Source organism: Stenella coeruleoalba (assembly GCF_951394435.1).
Source record: "Stenella coeruleoalba genome assembly, chromosome: 8".
Lineage (NCBI taxonomy): Eukaryota > Metazoa > Chordata > Mammalia > Artiodactyla > Delphinidae > Stenella > Stenella coeruleoalba.
The window spans coordinates 65,700,373-65,719,345 of NC_137154.1; the positions used below are offsets into that span (position 1 = coordinate 65,700,373).

At 35.9% G+C, this 18,973-nt stretch overlaps 1 protein-coding gene across 2 annotated transcripts in view; it reads right to left on the reverse strand.

Moving 5' to 3' along the window:
- Positions 1-18,973, reverse strand: part of NOX4 (NADPH oxidase 4) — a gene marked incomplete at its 5' end in the record, with an annotated part of 147,344 nt that overhangs the window by 99,786 nt on the left and 28,585 nt on the right. For both annotated transcript variants that reach the window (XM_079930234.1, XM_079930233.1), the window contains 4 exons: positions 4,279-4,359; positions 6,345-6,417; positions 13,076-13,103; positions 16,477-16,574. In XM_079930234.1, the coding sequence (XP_079786360.1) occupies positions 4,279-4,359; positions 6,345-6,417; positions 13,076-13,103; positions 16,477-16,574 (280 nt within the window). The remainder of the gene's footprint in view (positions 1-4,278; positions 4,360-6,344; positions 6,418-13,075; positions 13,104-16,476; positions 16,575-18,973) is intronic.

Genomic DNA, 18,973 nt, shown 5'->3' on the forward strand with positions numbered 1-18,973 from the left:
GGCATGCATAATCGTGGAACATGATAATTGGATCTTAAATAATATTGAGTTGTAATATTTTGAGCAAAGAAGGTAAGACTTCCACTTTGCCAATATAGATTGCATACCCCAAGAACACCGTCTTTAATTTTGGTTTCCAGATTTGAAAGGGATACAGGGAAGCCATGCCAAACTGTAGCCAGTTTGATTTACTGGTTAGGAACGTGGGCTCTGGAATCTGATACCTGGGTTCAAACCCAAGCTCTTCTATTTACTAGCCATGACTTTCAGCAAGTTTCTTCACCTCTCAGTGCCCCTGTTCTCTCACCTGGACAATAGGCATGATATTAATGATAATGATAATAATAATAATAACAGCAAATTTTACCGGAGTTGTTGGGAGGACTTAATGAAATCAACCATTAGTAAGATAAGTACTCAATGAATATTAACTATTAATTTATTCAAAGGAGAAAGTAACAGAGGAACAGAATTTAAAGAAGGAGAAGAACTCAATTTCCATGGCCTCCAGAGTCACAGACTTTTAAATCATTGGGTAGAAATTAAAGTAAAATAGATTCTGTTTCAAAAGAGAAATGACTGTGAAAGTGAGAGCTTTCCAAAAACAGAATGGGCTTTTCACAATTATATATTTACTTAGACATATTGTAGGGAGACTCAAAGATTCTTGGTCAAAATCATCTTTTGAGCTTCCTTCAAAGTTTGAGATTCTATAAAAATAAAATTGACTTTAGAAAATCATATGAAGCAATTGTTCGTCCTTACTACAGAAGTCTGATTATAGAAGGAAACCAGTCGACAATTTCAAACTGCTTCATTGTTGAAGTCAAAAATTTTCTAAAATTTCTAGCCCACATTGATCCTTCAATGCTCTAGGCCACCAGAATTCTTGAAAATAAAATATGTTTACACTTGGAAAATATGCAGTTTAAAATTGTCTTTAGCTCTTTCAACTCTTTTTGTTTAATGTCAAACCAATTACTAATTCTGGGAAACTAAGTATCATATATTATATAGTTCTTTCACACTTTATTATAGTACTTACCACATTGATAGAGAAAGAAGCAAATGCCCAACAAATAGTGCTTTTCTGTTCAAACCTAAAGCATACCATTAACAGAAATCTCAATATAAATTCAAGAAGCTTGTTTTGAATAGCTGCACTTTACTTGTATAACCAAAAGCTAGAGAATGACATTATCAAGGAATTTTATAAATAAAGATATGTCTAAGTCTTCAACATTGGCACAAATAACAGCTTCAATAGATTTACTTGTAGATAGATCCTTTAAAGATAAAAAAGAACATTTTGAGAAATGTTCCATTTTAAGAAAGCTGTAAGATTTATCAGTAATAATTTTTCCTACACCAGAAGCATAATCTATGTAGTTTTATTAAAAATTAAACTTCATAGAGTTACAAACTTTTAGTTATAAGATGAATAAGTTCTAAGGATCTAGTGTACAGCATGGTGACTACAGTTAATAATACTGTATTGTATACTTGAAATTTGCTGAGAGTAGATCTCAAAAGTTCACACCAGAAGAAAAAAAAGAGGAAACTATGTGAAATGATAGATGTGTTAATTCACTTGTACACTTTAAATACATGCAATTTCATTTGCCAATTATACTTCAATTAAAAAAATTAAACTTTATAAAAAATGTGTACTATAGAATGCTTAGAGTATTATATATTTGTTGCACAACAGTTATTTCAGTATTTTAATAATTGTTTTCTTCATTTTAATCAATCATACGTAAAGAACTATTAATTCAGTTGGTATAATAGAGTGATTATATTTAACTCATTCTGTTGATGTCTTTGGTTATTTCTTTACATAAATTAAAGTCACTTTCTGTTTATGACCCCTGTTCTACAGAAGTAAAATCAAATTTTAAATATACCTTCTTTTACTTCCAAAAAAATGGAGAAAGGACTCTTAATACTCTCTAACTTCAGAAGCCTGTTAGAACTCCTGAAACTTTGAAAAATAACTCTACTTTGAATTACAAAGAAACAGATTTTCTGTTTTAATTTAGTACAACATAAAGGCAAAAGAATGCATAACTAATTATACTAACAAATTATTATATTTTTCTCTCATCTGTTATAGCTAAAGAGAGAGAGAGGAAGAGAGAACAATTCCAGATAAATCAAGATATTAACCTCTCTAAAAAAACTTAAGACCAAATCCTTGGAAGTACCGAACTCTCCAAAAAAAAAGTATAACAATATAAGTTTTTGAGTCAGAATGCCTGGATTTGAATCCAGGATACATCAGCTAAGCAAACTTTAGCAAATTATGTACTCTCTCTAAATCTGTTTTCCCACCCATAAAAAGGGTTTAACAATATTATTTATCCTTATAAAACTATAATCCTGGGCTTCCCTGGTGGTGCAGTGGTTGAGAGTCCACCTGCCGATGCAGGGGACACGGGTTCGTGCCCCGGTCTGGGAAGATCTCACATGCCACGGAGCGGCTGGGCCCGTGAGCCATGGCCGCTGAGCCTGCGCGTCCGGAGCCTGTGCTCCGCAACGGGAGAGGCCACAAGAGTGAGAGGCCCGCGTACCGCAAAAAGAAAACAAAAACAAAATCAAAACAAAAAAACCCTATAATCCTTTAATAATATAAATCATCTAAATCATTCTGAATTTATGCTTGGCATATAGTAAGCACTTTGCAAATGTTTTAAATTAGTATTTTCATTAGTAGCACATCTGTTTACTCATAGTCCATTTTTATGATAATAGCCCTGGACAGGCATGCAAGCCATTTAAAGAACAGAATATAAAGCAGTTTTTCTCTACCAAGGGCTTTCTCGGTGCCCTAATGCTCTACAGAATGTGTTAGCCCCACAATGGGAAAAGAACAGAACCCAGAGGTTCCACTGACGGTGGCCCTCTTCCCTGTGTGGCAGCCATGGCTAGCTGGAAGTCGGGATTATGTATGGCCATGTGTCTAATGCTCTACAATTATACGTTCTAGAACCATGATACAGAATAAATTGAACCAGGACGTAGGAGACGGAGATCCACATAATACTGATGTCTAAATCAATGGCCTCCAAAACTGGGGGAACAACATTTTGAACATGCACCTGTACTGACAAAGTACATTATAAAACATTCTGAAGAAAAAATTAACAGCAGGTCTGAACTTTTCTCCAAATACTGTTTCCCTGGAAACATTTTGAGTTAGGATAAACAGGGAGTGCCAGCTGTGTTACCAACCAGCATTGATTATTATTGATGGAAAGCATCTGGACCTGGAGGATGCTGAGTGACCTCAGCTTCCTGATGCACTGTGTTCTAGCAACTGAGGGCATCCCTTGAGGAGACTTGGACTGTTACCAAGAGACTGGTTCCTGTGGAGCATGAGCCTTCCCAAGGCAAGGTAGTCCTTGTGTATCCATATGGTCTCATCTTAAAACTGAGTTACTACATTCAGGTAAGGGAGAGAAGGTGGAAAATGGTTACTGTGCATCTAGAGGGAGCCCTACTGAAGAAGCACCTGACATTATCCTGTTGACATTCCATGTTTCCTGTCCTGTATCCCTCTACTAAACCAAGTGAACCTGATGCCAGACAATAGCCTATTGTGTCATATTAGTGTGAGTGTCAAGACAAAATCACAGGTCCACTCTGTAATCATGCAGACATATACATACACAAAAATATATTATTTATTTACATCCTCTGACCTAATGAATTATTTTAAGCACCATACATTTGAGTGTACTGCTTGGGTCAACATACTTTTCAGAGTATTTGGGGTAAATTCTTTGTAAAAACTTGGGATGCTATCTCTCTTCCCTTTGTGATTTTCTGGTGTTTCTGACAGATCCTTGTCTTTGGGTCTTATAAATCTTTGGCTGTCTCTGCAAATATTAGTAAACTAGTAACTCCACTGTTACAAACTCTGCAGCAGCAAGACATAATGAATTCCTGAAAATTCAAACACTAAATATCTTCTTGAAGTTCTTCAGTTCCTACTCACTTTCTTTTAGAGCTTATCAGGATATAACTATAGGGGGCTTTAAAAACTACAACATTGTGGGAGCAGTAACTCTGTCTTTCCATTTTAATATACTTTTATGCTAGTTTTGTTAAAACATGCTATGTCAAAAATAGAACTATTTATTCCACTCTTGACACTACCCTCAATTCCAAGTAACCAAATAATTTTACCATTTCCTGTGAAAATTTCTATAGATTTCTCTTTTATTACCCCATTTTTAGGCACACATAGCTTTAAAAACATTTGTTTAAACTTACCCTGATACGTGTAACATCAGCAGCATGTAGAAGACCAAGAAGAGATTATGAGTGTACCAGAAGATGTCATAGTTAGAAACTCTGAAAAAACAAATAACTTAATTGCAATTCCACTTTACACTCCATCTCACTAAAAAAATCGTGCATCCTTTCAAATACCTGTCACAATTGAAAGTTAACATATGAGTTTTAACTCATATTTAATATTTTAACTCATATTTAATAATGAGTTCATCTGAGATTTATCTATTAGTATCAAAGTATTAACATACCACTGCAGAGAGAACTGACAAAAATTATAAGTAACGCCTTATCATTTTGAAGGTTCTTTGTATTTCAAATAAAGATACATAGAAAGAATTAAAATCAGCTGTTTATATTAAAGTTATTATGATGTAAGGCGAAGGTGCAGGCAATAGTCTGCTAATACGTACTTCTGCTGTCCTTTTTATCAAAATTCTCAATTTGCAAATGACTTCTAAGACAACCAATGTTTCTATCCCAATATATATTTTGAGAGTAGTTCAAAGGAAACTCAGATGGAGATAGACTAAATAAGTGTTCATTAAAATTTTCTCTTATCTTCCTGGACAGTGTATAACTTTAAAGAAACACCTTGTGTGATTGTCCTGGGGGAGGACGAAGAGTCTGAAGAGGAATGGGTATAATAAACACAACCTAGAATGTTTGAGAGAAGTAAAAAGACTAACAGTTATTTTATTTCATATATCTCGGCAGATATTCATGGATTAGAATCTTGGAGGTGGCGGGCAGGTATGCATAAAAGCTTAATGATTCTGATACAACCCCTAGAAACTTTAGAACCCCCAATTTAGGCAAGAGCTAATAGAGTCACATTTACATGGGTCACAGTTTTTGCTATCATAAACAAGATCATTAGCATCCTTGTAACGTACGCCTTTTTGCACAGATCTGCTTCTTTTTGAATCTAAATTTCTAGAAGTGGAATTATGACATCAGAGGACACACATTTTGTAAGGCTTTTGATACACATTACCTATTGCTCTCTGAAACATGTTTATAAATTACAAACCCAATCATAGTGCAGGAGGGCCTGTTTCCCCAAACCCAGACTCCACTTTATACATCTTCAGTATTTTGTATAAGTGGAATTAGGTATTATTTCATTTTTGTGTTACTCACTTTGTATTCTCCTGTGACTTATCTGTTCATAATAATTACCTATTTCTATAGCATATTTCTCAATTGTTGTGGGTTAAACTATTCAAATTTAAGAATGTACTACTTCCATATGAGTGTAATAACTTTTGCAATAGCATGTTTATTTTTCAGTTTTTATATTGTATATTGACATTCAGGAGTTTTAGTTTTCATATTTTTAGGTAGCCAAGTATTTCCTATATTTTTCCTTGTCCATTATGAGAGCTGATAAAATATCCACTTAAAGTTTCTTCTGAATCTTTAGTGGTATAATTTTTTACAGTAAACTGTAATTTATCTAGAATTTAATTCACTTAAGCCTTACCTTCCTCACAAGTTTATAATGGCACCTTTATTATTTAGCAGGTTCTTACATATAGCGAAGTCTTTTACAGTGCTTTCTGTCTACTATCATTTAATTCAATGTCTTGGTCATTTTTGCAAGTAAGTCCTATTCTGGTTGTTGTTTTTTTCATTGAAGTATGGTTGACTTACAATATTCTATTAGTTTCAGGTGTACAATATAGTAATTCTCTATCCTGTTTTAAGTTACTGAAGCATAATCATTTTAATATTTAGTAAGCCACACCCCGCCTCCTTTTATTCCACTTTGGAACATGTATTTGGAAAGTCTCCATACACAATTCCTTACAACCCAGAATATTTGACTGAAAGAAAGAGATTTTTCAAAAACAGGAAATGATATATAGAAATGCCTCTCTATTTCCCTCTTAGTTACACAGAACAGTCCAGTAACCAGAATATTGCATTGGCTAAACATTCGGGTTAATCGAGACGTTTCCCACCCATGAAAATGAAGATAATCTTAACGAAGTCTAAATAATCTGACCAAGAAACATCAAAATAATGGCTGTGACACTCACCGTATTGCATATGTCGAAGCTGTAATCATCAGAAAAAGCACCAATACCATGCAGACCCCTGTCAGGCCAGGAACTATAAAAACGTACATAAGTATGTTTAACTTAAGTCATGCTGAGAAAAAATGTACAAAAAGTTATTACCTTAAAATTCAAAGTACTAGGCTGATCTGTGGGAAGCCCAATTCAAATTGTATGTCTCCTTGTATGTTCCCTCTTTAAAAGGCCTTGTTTGAATTAGCATAAGTTTCAAGGTCTTTAGGACAAAGCAGAGTCTTTTCCACCTTTAACAGAGGAGTCCATTTTGGTATTTTCAAATATTCTACTCAGAATGGTGAATATGTGCACACTTTTATAGGGACATACTATAACTAAAGTCAATAATTAATACAACAGGACAGGGTTGACATTCAACTCCCTTGTTTTGGTTTTCTCCACCATAGTACTAAACCCTCCTTACTCTCACCTCCCCGCTTTTACGGAACTAGTACCTCCTTCAGTTTCAATGACAAATAATTTCTTTTGGTCTTCACTAACTAGAATAATTTTCAAGAAAAAAATAAACAAAACCTGAACCTTTCTAAAAACTGCAACTTCGAGTGTAGAACAAAAAATGGTGAATTTGAAGAAAAAAGTTACAGTGTTGATGTTTTAAGAACACTTGCAGACATATTTCCCCTCAGAATGGAAAACATTTTGAAATCAGTGCTTCTGGTAGTACATAACATTTTGTAAAGTGTGTAAACATGTCAATTTTCAAAATTAATACTGACACAATAGATTGCTACAAATCTAGTGTTAGCTCATACAGCACGTCCAAGATGAATAGGTGATATGCTTTATCAAAGAGTGAAAATCACAATAGCCTCATTTCTTATTATCTTATTACTACCAAATAAAATATTCTGTCTATAAGTCACCTTTATTTACTCTTATAATCATACAAGCAACAAAAAGTACTAAATGACCTAGCTGAGAGATTCCATCTTAAATCTTTGTAGAAAAGGTATTGAAACAATTCTGCCTCCAAAAGTATAGACATCCCCCCACTCTTCCTCTTGACAAGGAACCACCTATGAAACAGAAGGACCATCAGGGACTATAAGCCACCAGCAGAAGCAAACGAGCTGGGGACAATATAAGAGCAACAGGGATGTGCACCATTAGGATCACAGAGGGTTTAGAATCATTAGAAAATAACATTAGAAATCCCAGTACAATAGAAACGAGTTTCCACTTGTAAAGGGACACATGAGAAATAAGGGAGTTGGTCTTTGGAACTTAATACTGGAGTATGCTCTCCTTTCACTCTTCCCAATACACAAATTTGGAAGCCTAACAATCCTTGCCTTTCCCAGATATGCCTAATCCAAATCATCTCTTCTCTACACTTCTTTCGTAGGGTACTCCCTTTCCCATTGCCCCAGGTGAGTACTTACTTCCTAGGGGGTAAGAGAAGAGCAAGATAACTACACTAGTTCACAGGAAAGGACAAATAGCGCAGAAAACTACTGTTTAAAAAGAACAGCATGTCTACAAAATAACCAAGCTTTTCCACTCCCAAGAATATACCCCCCAAAACACAAACATATATCCACCCCAAACTTGTTCAAAAATGTGCATAACCACTTTATTTTTAATACTCAAGGCCTGTAAACAATTCAAATTTCCATCAACAGATGAATGGATAAATAATTGTTTATCTGTACCTGGAAAATTAACCAGCAGTTTAAAAAGAAAGAACTGCTGATACACACCTATGCATATATGACAACTCAGATGAATCAAAAAATTTATTAGACTTAGTGAAAAAAGCCAGACTGCCCTCCCCCACCAAAACAACCTGAAAAAACATAAGCTCTATGATTTCTTTTATACAACATTCTAGAAAATCAGAGCATTCTTTAGTGATAGAAAGCAGATCTGTAGTTAGGAGGGGTAGAGAGCAGGACAGAATGATGGACGTATTTGTTATCTTGATTTTGATCATGGTTTCACATGTGTATACATATATCAAAACCAATCAAGTAGCATGCTTTACATATGTATAATTCAGAGTGCTTCAATTGTAACTGAATAAATTTAAAGAAAAAAAAAGGAGGTCTGTCTCTCTGGCTTCAACTAATTTCACTTAAAATGTAAAATTTGTGGTTGGAGAGGCCTTTCCAGTAATTTTATTGAGGCTTCATGAATGTCTACTGAGTCTACACACAAGGTTTCCTATGTAGTCCTGAACATGCCAAGATTAGTTACAGAATGTCTGCAAATCACTTCATCAGGACACCTGAAAAAACAGAGTATGTTTAGAACGAAGTTATAATTTCCAAAGGGTATTATTGAAACATTAATTCCTTGAGGTATTAATTTCTATTACTCAAAAATGTTATAACCATTCCTTGAAGAATCACAGGGCACATTAATGTAAAGCTTCTGAGAAGTACTAAAGTCAAGAATCCAGTGTAAAATTGAACAGATACTTCCTCAAACATTTAATTAGAGCACATCTTTTAGAGCAGAGCATGGAAAACATACTGGAAAGACTTAGAGAGGGTGAAATAGTTGACCTCAGTCATTTGACTTCAACATGAAGTAGAGGTCCCAGACAGCCTGGGGTATGTATGTATATTCTGGGATTGCGGTCCTGTTACTGTCCCTTAGGCCAAACCCCTAGCTCACTGAATCTCATCTGTAAACTGAGGATCAATTCAATGCTTCTTAAGGTTCTTTCAGATTTATGAAGTTAACTTTTTTATCTAAAGAATTCATTTTTCCTTTCTGTCTCCCAGAAGTACAAAAGGATCAGAGTTTGTAAATTATAGAGTAATAGACTTCAGAGCAATGAAGAAGAAAAACTGACTTATAATTAGCAATGAAAAAAATTGCAATTATGGTGGTCAAAAAAAAAGGGTGGGGTGGGTAACTTAAAAACCAAAGGGGATTCTGGGGGGGAGATAAATTAGGGGTTTGGGGATCAACATATACACACTACTATATATATTGAATAAAATAGGTAAACAACAGAGACCTATTGTAGAGCACAAAGAACTATACTTGATATCTTGTAATAACCTATAATGGAAAAGAATCTGTAAAAGAATATACGTGTATACATATGTATAACTGAATCACTTTGTTGTCTACTTGAAACTAACATAACATTGTAAATTAACTATACTTCAGTAAAAAAAAAGAAAAAAAGCTATGGTTTTCTTTACTGGAATTAAACAAACAGGTTGGCCAACCAATCATCTGGAATGTTGTAGAGAATATCTATGCAACAAGTAGTAGAGTTTAAAAATAAATGACTTTTACCCATTCAGTGACTATTTTCTAGGCATCTGTACTGTACTGTTAAGTGCTAGAGGAAAAAATGAATCCTGCTCTAAAAGAAATCCCAGTCCAGTGTGGGAGACAGTGTAAGCAGGCAATTGCAACATAGGGTATTAAGTGCTGAAAGAATGCTAAGCATTGAGTGTTTTCGAGGTACATCAAAGGGCATCCTAACTTAGCGCTGGATGACAGCGCAGCCAAGTCCCAATAAATTAGCCTCTATTATCACACATATTCCAAGAGTCAGGAAGCACAGGTTAGAAATTATTGCGCTAGTCTAAGCTCACTGGGGAAAGTTACTTGCCAAAGTGAAGTACACTGTGAACTCTCAGTCTTCAAGTTATGAAGCAAAACCTATATTTGTTTCCTTAGGAAAAAACATGCTTGTTATGTTTACTCTTATTACTCTTTTATCTATGCATATTAGGTTAATTAATTAGTAGCCCTTCAAATGAATAACTGTACTATATTGTCATTTCTAGATGAAACTGAAATATCATTTTCATCCATACCCAGATATAGTCAGAAATATACCATCTTGTATTCATTACCCTGTTTTTACAAACATAATTGGAGACAAAATTATATTTGTTTGTGAGGGATTTTCTAATTAAAATTAGATACTACGCATTTTATTCTCATCATACAAGTACTACCAAATTTGGAGATATGTAGTAAGCATTATAAAATGTTTGAATAATTCAATCTATTAAACTTATTTTATTCTATAAATTCTTAATTGAAATGTCTTTAACATTTCTTATTTAGTGAGTCTGAATCCCATATTTTAGGTCACTTGTGCTGCCACAGGCTTTATTTTCTACAAGACAACCTTATTTCTTAGGCCTAGGTTACACGGAAAAACTTTTAAAGACAGAGAGAGAAAAGACTCTATGTAACATTAAACAAATTAAAATTCAAGAACTATATCAACGAATAGAAAATATGCTTTATCATCAGAACATCTAAAAACATGCATGCCTTTCTTCATCAGGAACTTTATTCTTCCTAGGTATTGTGCCTGCCAATATTCAAAGATAGCTGTGAAATAGACTCAGTCAGAGATGTATTCATAACACAAAGTTGGACTAAGTGAACAGTGTCACTCATCCCATTACCATCCTTAGATTCTGCTTTGCTCTCTCACTTGCTACTATTCAGTGGGGTCGACCAGATGCCTGACGAGCTCTAGCCTCATACTTAAGGGGAGGGTCTGTGTCCCTGTGAAGTAGATGGCACCTGATGGCAAGCACAGTACTTCTTTCATGAATTTTTTTGCAACTAGGCCACTACAGTGATGCTGACATGCTGATTTTGGATAATTCAAGTTGTTTGTATTGACAGAAATGCCACACAAAATATTTTCTCTGCATGCCCTACGGACATCCCTTTTCCACCCTGGAGAAGCTCACCTTTAAGTGGAAGACACAGTATATGTAAGGTAATAATTATTCTACAGTATATGCAAGGAAATAAATTATTCATAGTATTTTCACTATGTATCTTTAGGCACCCAGGGCAAGAAGAGACCAGCTCTACTTAGTGAAATTTGGCAGAAATCTGTGCATGGTAGGCATGGCAACTGAGACTTAAAGGATAGGCAAGAGTTGACCAGGTGATAAAAAGAGAGTAAGAGAGGAGGTAAAAGGTAGGTAGTGGTGAGAAGGTATGCTCAAGAGTATAATGAGATGCTCACTAAACGGTAAAACAGTAGTGGAAAGGTTAATAAAGCATATTGGCAGGTCCCAACCTGGACTCTCTCTAGGCTGGAATCAGGAATTTGTGTTTTTAAGTATCATCTTTACCTAGCCCAATACACTCATGGGAACTACTGGGAAAGAACATAGGATGATGGTGTTTCAAGCTAGGTGGAGAGATCACCTACTTATAAAGAAGTATTAATTTTACTACGTTTCTTAATGTCATATCTTTGTCATATAAGAAATCTCCTTATATCTTTGTAAACTAAACTTTTTTAAGCATTTCAAATGTCCCAAGTCTTCAGCTATACTCTGTGCTGAACAAGATAATATTAAAACAAAATTCTTGTTTATTTCTCTTAAAATGATTCATATGAACCAAAAAATACATTGATTCATACATTATTTTGTTTTTCTGCTTTTTCTCCCTTCTACTTCTCACCCAATTCTTAAGGCTTAAATAAAAACATGCTTTCAATGAGCAAATCTGTAAACAAAACTAAATTGTGTTCCTAAAGAGAAAACTGAAATGAGTACTTTGCAAATGGCAAGCTTCATACATTGATAGGCAGAAAATATATATATATTCAATCTAAATATGTAGTTGCGACGTGGAGGGAAAGAACACCCCAATTATTCTTATTTTCACCATAAAATTGATTCAAAAGAAAAACAATGCATTTCACAGAGCCATGCCTCAGTCCCATATGCAATTCTGATCCTTAATAAGGGAGTACAGCCAAGCCTTTATGATAGACCATCTCCGCTACACAATCATCCTTGTCCCCGAAATACAAGTTAAAAATCCTTCAAGGGCTTCCCTGGTGGCGCAGTGGTTGGGAGTCTGCCTGCCTATGCAGGGGACACGGGTTCGTGCCCCGGTCCGGGAGGATCCCACATGCCGCGGGGCGGCTGGGCCCGTGAGCCATGGCCGCTGAGCCTGCGCATCCGGAGCCTGTCCTCCGCAAGGGGAGAGGCCGCAACAGTGAGAGGCCCGCGTACCACAAAAAAAAAAGAAAATCCCTCAAATACAGTTTCTTTTTCATTATTATAAGTGTAAGGTTGAGAAAAAGAAGAAAATAGTAAGAACTGTACTAACATCAGGGCAAAATTTTGAGATATTCAAGTGTGCTTTAACAAATGAATAGTCTATACTGAGATTTCAGGGACAATATGTTTGAGAAGGAAAAGTAAATTAGAAATGAGAAAGAAGACATTTCAAGAAAGATAACTTATTTTAATGACTGTTTCTCCTCTTTTTCCATGGGTTTTAAGATCACAAAATATCCTACTAAATTACTGAATTAGAAGAACTACAATGACACTCAGAGTGCTTGGTGTTTCTTTCTAACCCTTGAGGACAGAGAACTGGTCCATATGTATTATCTCCAATAGTATTTGCCAAAGCAGTGGGCACATAGCAGGCCCTCAACAAGCATAAGGCATTATGCTATTTTCTTTGAAAGAATATATGAAAGGCAAATGCATTTGCTTACTTTTACTCTTCATTCATCTGAACCCTGACTGTTTGCCCTGTCCCTCTGTTTTCATTGCAACTGTATGCTTGAACTCCTAATCATTTGTTCTCATATGCAAATTTTCCATGTTATATTTTAGCATATATCTAAATGCTGTGTAATTTGATGATGCTTATTTTCCAAGATTTCCCTGAATCTTCAGAAGCAGAAATGAGTAACAACTTACCAGTTGTGAAGAGAAGTTTTCTAGGATCCTGATAAAAAGGAAAAAAAAAAATTGACTGAAAAATAAAACACTGATAACATAAAATTCTGCAATGAGTCTGAGAGAGATAAGAGCCATGTATTAGGTATGTAAGAGACTGTTCTCCCAATGGAAATAAGACGCAATTGAATTTCATAATGTTTTTACGATATCACAGGAGATTATAATACATACAAAACCCAATTCCAAGAAGTTTAGCTATCTGAAAAAGGAAGAATATTGTATGAAGAGTCAGAAAGCCTAGGCTTTCATCTTCATGGCCAGTTATAAGCTATTATAAGTTAGTGGCAGTGGCCTGAAGCCCACCCTTTGACCATTTGGGGGCTCAATACCTTACCTATATTGTGGAAACGTTAATATATACTTTATCTACCACAATTGCCAAACTGCACCTAACGAGTGTCAAGACAGTGAGAAGCAAAAGTGATAAAATATGTAGAGGGGGTTGTACTGTGTAAATTCAGTACAGAGAATACTAACTGAGAACTAAACTGTTTCAAAGGCTACTGTAAAAATAAGTGATGATATTCAAATAAGGAAGACAGGTTCCTGCTACTCAGAAATATAACACATTAATATGGTTATTGTAATATTTCCTTTAAACTACATTCTTGTGGTATAATGGACTGAAGTCAACTCCCTTTCTGTCTTCTGGAAAACTTTAGATCAATTCCCAGTAGAATATGGATTAATTTTTCATCCTAAGGGTGCCTAATATTGCACAACTTCTGAATTTCTTTCCTCATGCCTCCATTGAATCTGGGGTCAGGCCAGGCTATATACAAAGTAGGAAGCCATTTATACGATACAATTTTAGGGGTCTTGAACAAGGACCATTTGCCCAAGAATAGCTCCTCATCCAGTTTAGGTCAAATGAATTCTACCATTGATGTTAGAAACATGACTAAAGGCTAATCTAGAGTAACCTAATACACAAAAAATTAGTAAAAATACAAGATGGGCTGAACAAAGTGGTAATACCAGAAATATGAATAAATAACTATGGAAACTCAGAAGATGGAACAATTAATATTGCCAGGGAATGAAGATGGAATAGAAGAAGAGTAAGAGACTGTTTCACAGGTGACAAGATGAGGCCAGCTGAGCTAGGCCGTCAGGAATGCACCACCATCACAAACTGGAGGATGGAGGGGGTCATTGGAGATGTGGAGAAGACAGGATGAAAGCACAGAGCAGAACAATAAGGTGCATGTCATAAACCCATCATTTCCAGAGACAATTCACAGAATATAACCGTTTATATATGTAATATATGTGTGTCTGTGTGTGTTTGTATATGTGTGTATTTTTTCATTTTCATCTAGTACATAGCCTGGTACCGTCTAGGTACCCAAAAATATTTATTACAAGAAAGAAGAGAGGGAGGGGAAAAAAAGGAAGATATGAAGGAAGAAAAGGAAGGAAGGAAGGGGGGAAAAGGGAAAATGTAAATTAAAATGAGTTAGCATTTTTCATCCATCAGATCAGCAACGTTTTTTTACAAACAAGTGAAGTGTAGAAATAAGCATTCTGATAAAATTGGTAGAGTGTATCAAGCGGTGAAGCTTTTTTGGAAGGTAATTTGTCCATCAAAACTAATGATGTGCATTAACTTTGAAACCAAAATTCTACTTCCATGAATCTGCCTAGCAGAAGTGTACAAAAAAATAAATTTATTGGCATGCAGTTCATGACAAAAACTCGGAATCAAGCTAAACATCTGTGAATAAGGAAAAGGCTAAAAATAAATTATGGTGTATTCATATGAAGAGGATGAGGTAGATGTATACTTTCTGATACAGCAAGCCACAATACATATATTTACAAATTGCTGAAGAATATATATCATAAAATACCACTCAAAATATCTTATAAGAAAACATAAAATCATTCACTGCGGTAGTTTTGGAAGAGAAGCTTTTGCTTTTCATTTACTTGGGAGTTTTAAAATATTTTCCATTGAGCCTATATCTCTCTTAAAGTGAAATAAATTTAATAACTAGAAATCTTAAAATGACTAAAATGTTGGAATATTAAGCAAAAGTATATTGTAATGAAATGATAAGATTATTGTAGTTATCGAAGACATGAATTTAGAAAGCAAAAGAGAGAAGCAAAGAAGGAAAAGGTAAAAAAGGAAACTGCATAGCGGGAGTAAGACACAAGTAACCCCATGTGATTTGGGCAGAGGAGGAGAGAGGAATGAGAGAAGTGATGGGAGACAGGGAGAGATGGAAGCTTTGCTGTGAAATCATTACATGGGAAGAGCTTCCACCAGCATGCTAAGGAGCTAGACTTTTCCATGGTTCTTAATGTTAGGCGCACTCTACAATCACTAGCGAGCTTTTTAAAAATATTAGTGCCTGGCCCTAACCCAGATCAATGAAATTACATTGGTGTTTTAAAAATACTGGTATAGTTATGGGATTTATCCAGGGCTGCTTGTTATTTTGGTTTCGTGATTTACGTCTATGCTTGTTTCTTGTTACTTTGACCTCTGTTTTGTTTTGGGAGGGAGGTCAAGCACATGGTCACAGCAGTATTAATCTAGAGAACTCTGGTGATATGTAAGGGGAAGATGGGGAACAATCCATTAAGTCAGTACCGCACTTAGCAGAACGGGGTGGGGTTCTGATCGCACGGGACCCTGAACATTTCGGTGTTGATGCAGTCTTGGCTTTGGGAATCAGAGGCAGCCTGAGGACACAATGAAAATGCCGAGCAACACACACCTAACTAGGGCTGTACGTGTGTTGTTCATTGGTCCAGCCCAGCACCCTGTACATATAATTTCATTTCATGGGCAGCTTCACATGGAGAAAAGCACCCCTAAGTTAGATACTGCCCACTATAGAATTCAGCTCAAGGTCACCTACTATAAGGATTAAAAACAAAATAAAACAGAGTAAAGCATTAAAACTCAATAATATTTTTAAGTCAAATCAACTGATGGTCCAGGATCCTCAAATAGTCAACCTTCTTTTCTGCCTTTTTTCCCCCAAAGCACTGTATGAGTTACGGAAGGAGTTTTACCCTGTAATGGCACTGTCAACAGTCTCCACTGAGCGACAGGAATTAGACAAAAGCTGTTGGGAGGCAGAAGGCAGACCTGAGTGGCAACTTTCTGAACATTGCAGAATATAAAAAGTAGACGCTCTCTGAACTTTCATTTTCGGCGGGAGAGACTGTGAAATAGTAATTACCTCTATTTCCTACTGAAAAGAATAAAACTCAACTTGACAAGTGCATTTTAAAAGCACTGAAAAGGAGCAGGAAGGTACAAATTTTCTGTGAAAATCACAGACCCTTACTAGTCATCTCACGACAAGTGAAAGGAAAATGAGAAGACAGAGACCACCCACCTCATCTCGGTATCTTGCTGCGTTCAGTTCAACAAAATCCTCATGGTAGTTCACTGAGAAGTTGAGGGCATTCACCAGGTGGGCGGCCACGTGCACACCTATAGAATCACACCAATCACTGGGATTTTCACATACGCTCTATAAGAGGGAGTCAGTTCCTCTCCTTAAGTAAACACAGGTCACAATTTGACAGCTTTGTATGCAATAAAATGTTCAATTAAAAGGGAAGTTTTAAAAGCACAAAGAATCTTAATTATAGACAGTTTTAGTATGAGAAATCATGTAAAGAAACAGAATTTTCAAAGGCTGGAATAAAAAAACCCTGGTAAGTCAAGAGTTAGAAACACACATACACACACTGGCACACATGCACACACGTTATGTGTATAATAATATGGGAATTATTTGTTCATTTAAGCAGCTTCTGAATACAGTAATCCCCCCTTATTCACTGTTTCACTTTCTGCAGCTTTAGTGACCTGTGGTCAACTGTGGTCTGAAAACATTACGTGGAAAACTCCAGAAATAAACAGTTTATGAGTTTTAAATTGCATGCTGTTCTGAGTGTAATAAAATCTCCACCCATCCCATTCCATCCCACCCGGCATGTGAATCATCCCTCTGCCACGTACATCCTACCCGTTGGTCACTCAGTAACTGGCTTGGTTATCAGATCAACTTTCCGGGGTATTGCAGTGCTTGTGATCAAGTCGTCCTTGTTTTACTTAATAATGGCCCCAAACTACAAGAGTAGTGATACTGGCAATTCATTTATGCCAAAGGAAACCGTAAAGTGCTTCCTTTAAATGAAGAGGTGAAAGTTCTCGACTTAATAAGGAAAGGACAAAATTTCGTATGTTGAGGTTGCCAAGATCCTTAGCAATGAATCGTCTATCCGGGAAAGTGGAAGGAAAAAAGAAATTCGTGCTCACTTTGCTGTCACACCTCAAACTGCAACTCATGTTTAGTTAAGATGGAAAAGGCATTAAATTTGTACCATAAGATACTTTGAGAGAGACGAGGGACCAGGTTCATGTAACTTTTATTTCAATTGTTATATTTTATCATTAGTAATTGTTGTTAATCTCTAAGTGTGCCTAATTTAGAAATTAAACTTTATCACAGGTATGTTTGTATAGGAAAAAACAGTATATAGGATTCAGTACTGTCCTCGGTTTTAAGCATCCACTGGGAGTCTTAGAAAGCATCTCCCCATGGATAAGGGGGAACCGCTGTACTTTAGATTTTCCACATCTTTCACTTCTCCCATAGCTCCAAACCTGTTATATATCTTGTGTACTTCACTGACACTCAACCTAAAATATAGGTCCATGAAAAGGCTTTTAACCAGTTAACATTTTTCACAATCCACAGATTCAAGTCATAGTGTTTAAACCCAATAGCAAAAGTGTTGGCAACCACTTCATGGGACAAAAACTCAGGAGATGATGATCAGCATTTAATAACCTACCTACAAGGGCACAGTAATGAGTAGTCAACTGACTTAGAGATAAAAGTGTTAGGAAGTTATTAAAGACTTGAAGACAAATCCATTTCGGCATGGTCAGGGAAAAGAAAATTATCTTGAGAAGCCTGGACAAGAAAGAAGCTAATGACATTTTGCACAGAAATGTAATGCCCTCCTCCCTTCCCAGCCTTTCCTTGTAGGTGAAATAAAGTTAACATCAACAGCACATTGTAATGTATGGGAAAGAACAATATTTAATTAGCTAGAGAACCTGTTTTCTTGGCCACATTGCTTGCCTACTAATGCCTCAGTTTACTTCTCTGTAAAATGGTGATGACAGAAATAAGAGACTTAATGAGATAAGTGAACCTACATTGCTTAGGAAACTATTACAATTTACACTGATATATGGAGTGCTGAGATTCAAAAGAAGACATGGCCTGGAAACTAGAAAATTCTATGACCCCTCCAACCTAACATACGACATGTACATAGGTAAGCCAAGAGTTCCAAATTACACACAAAGACAAATGAAAGTGAGAGAGAAGGGCTAGAATGCTAAATAACCTAAAAGTTATTTAAAGGATTAAATTCCTGCCAGTGACCAAATTAGAGGAGGGAAAAGGGTCTCATAAAAAATGGACAGGGCCAGTGGGAAGCAGCCACATAGCACAGGGAGATCAGCTCGGTGCTTTGTGACCACCTAGAGGGGTGGGATAGGGAGGGTGGGAGGGAGATGCAAGAGGGAGGAGATATGGGGATATATGTATATGTATAGCTGATTCACTTTGTTATACAGCAGAAACTAACACAACATTGTAAAGCAATTATACTCCAATAAAGATGTTAAAAAAAAAAATGGACAGGAAACTGAAAGTGGGTTAACTAACAAGCAAGGACAGGGTTCCAAAGAAATAAACAAAGGGTGTCTAGGTGAGACTCAACTATGGTACAGATATAAAACATTATAGAAGCAAAACTGTCTGTGTCCTATAGCTTCAGCACTTCTAAAATCTATAGGAAAAAAAC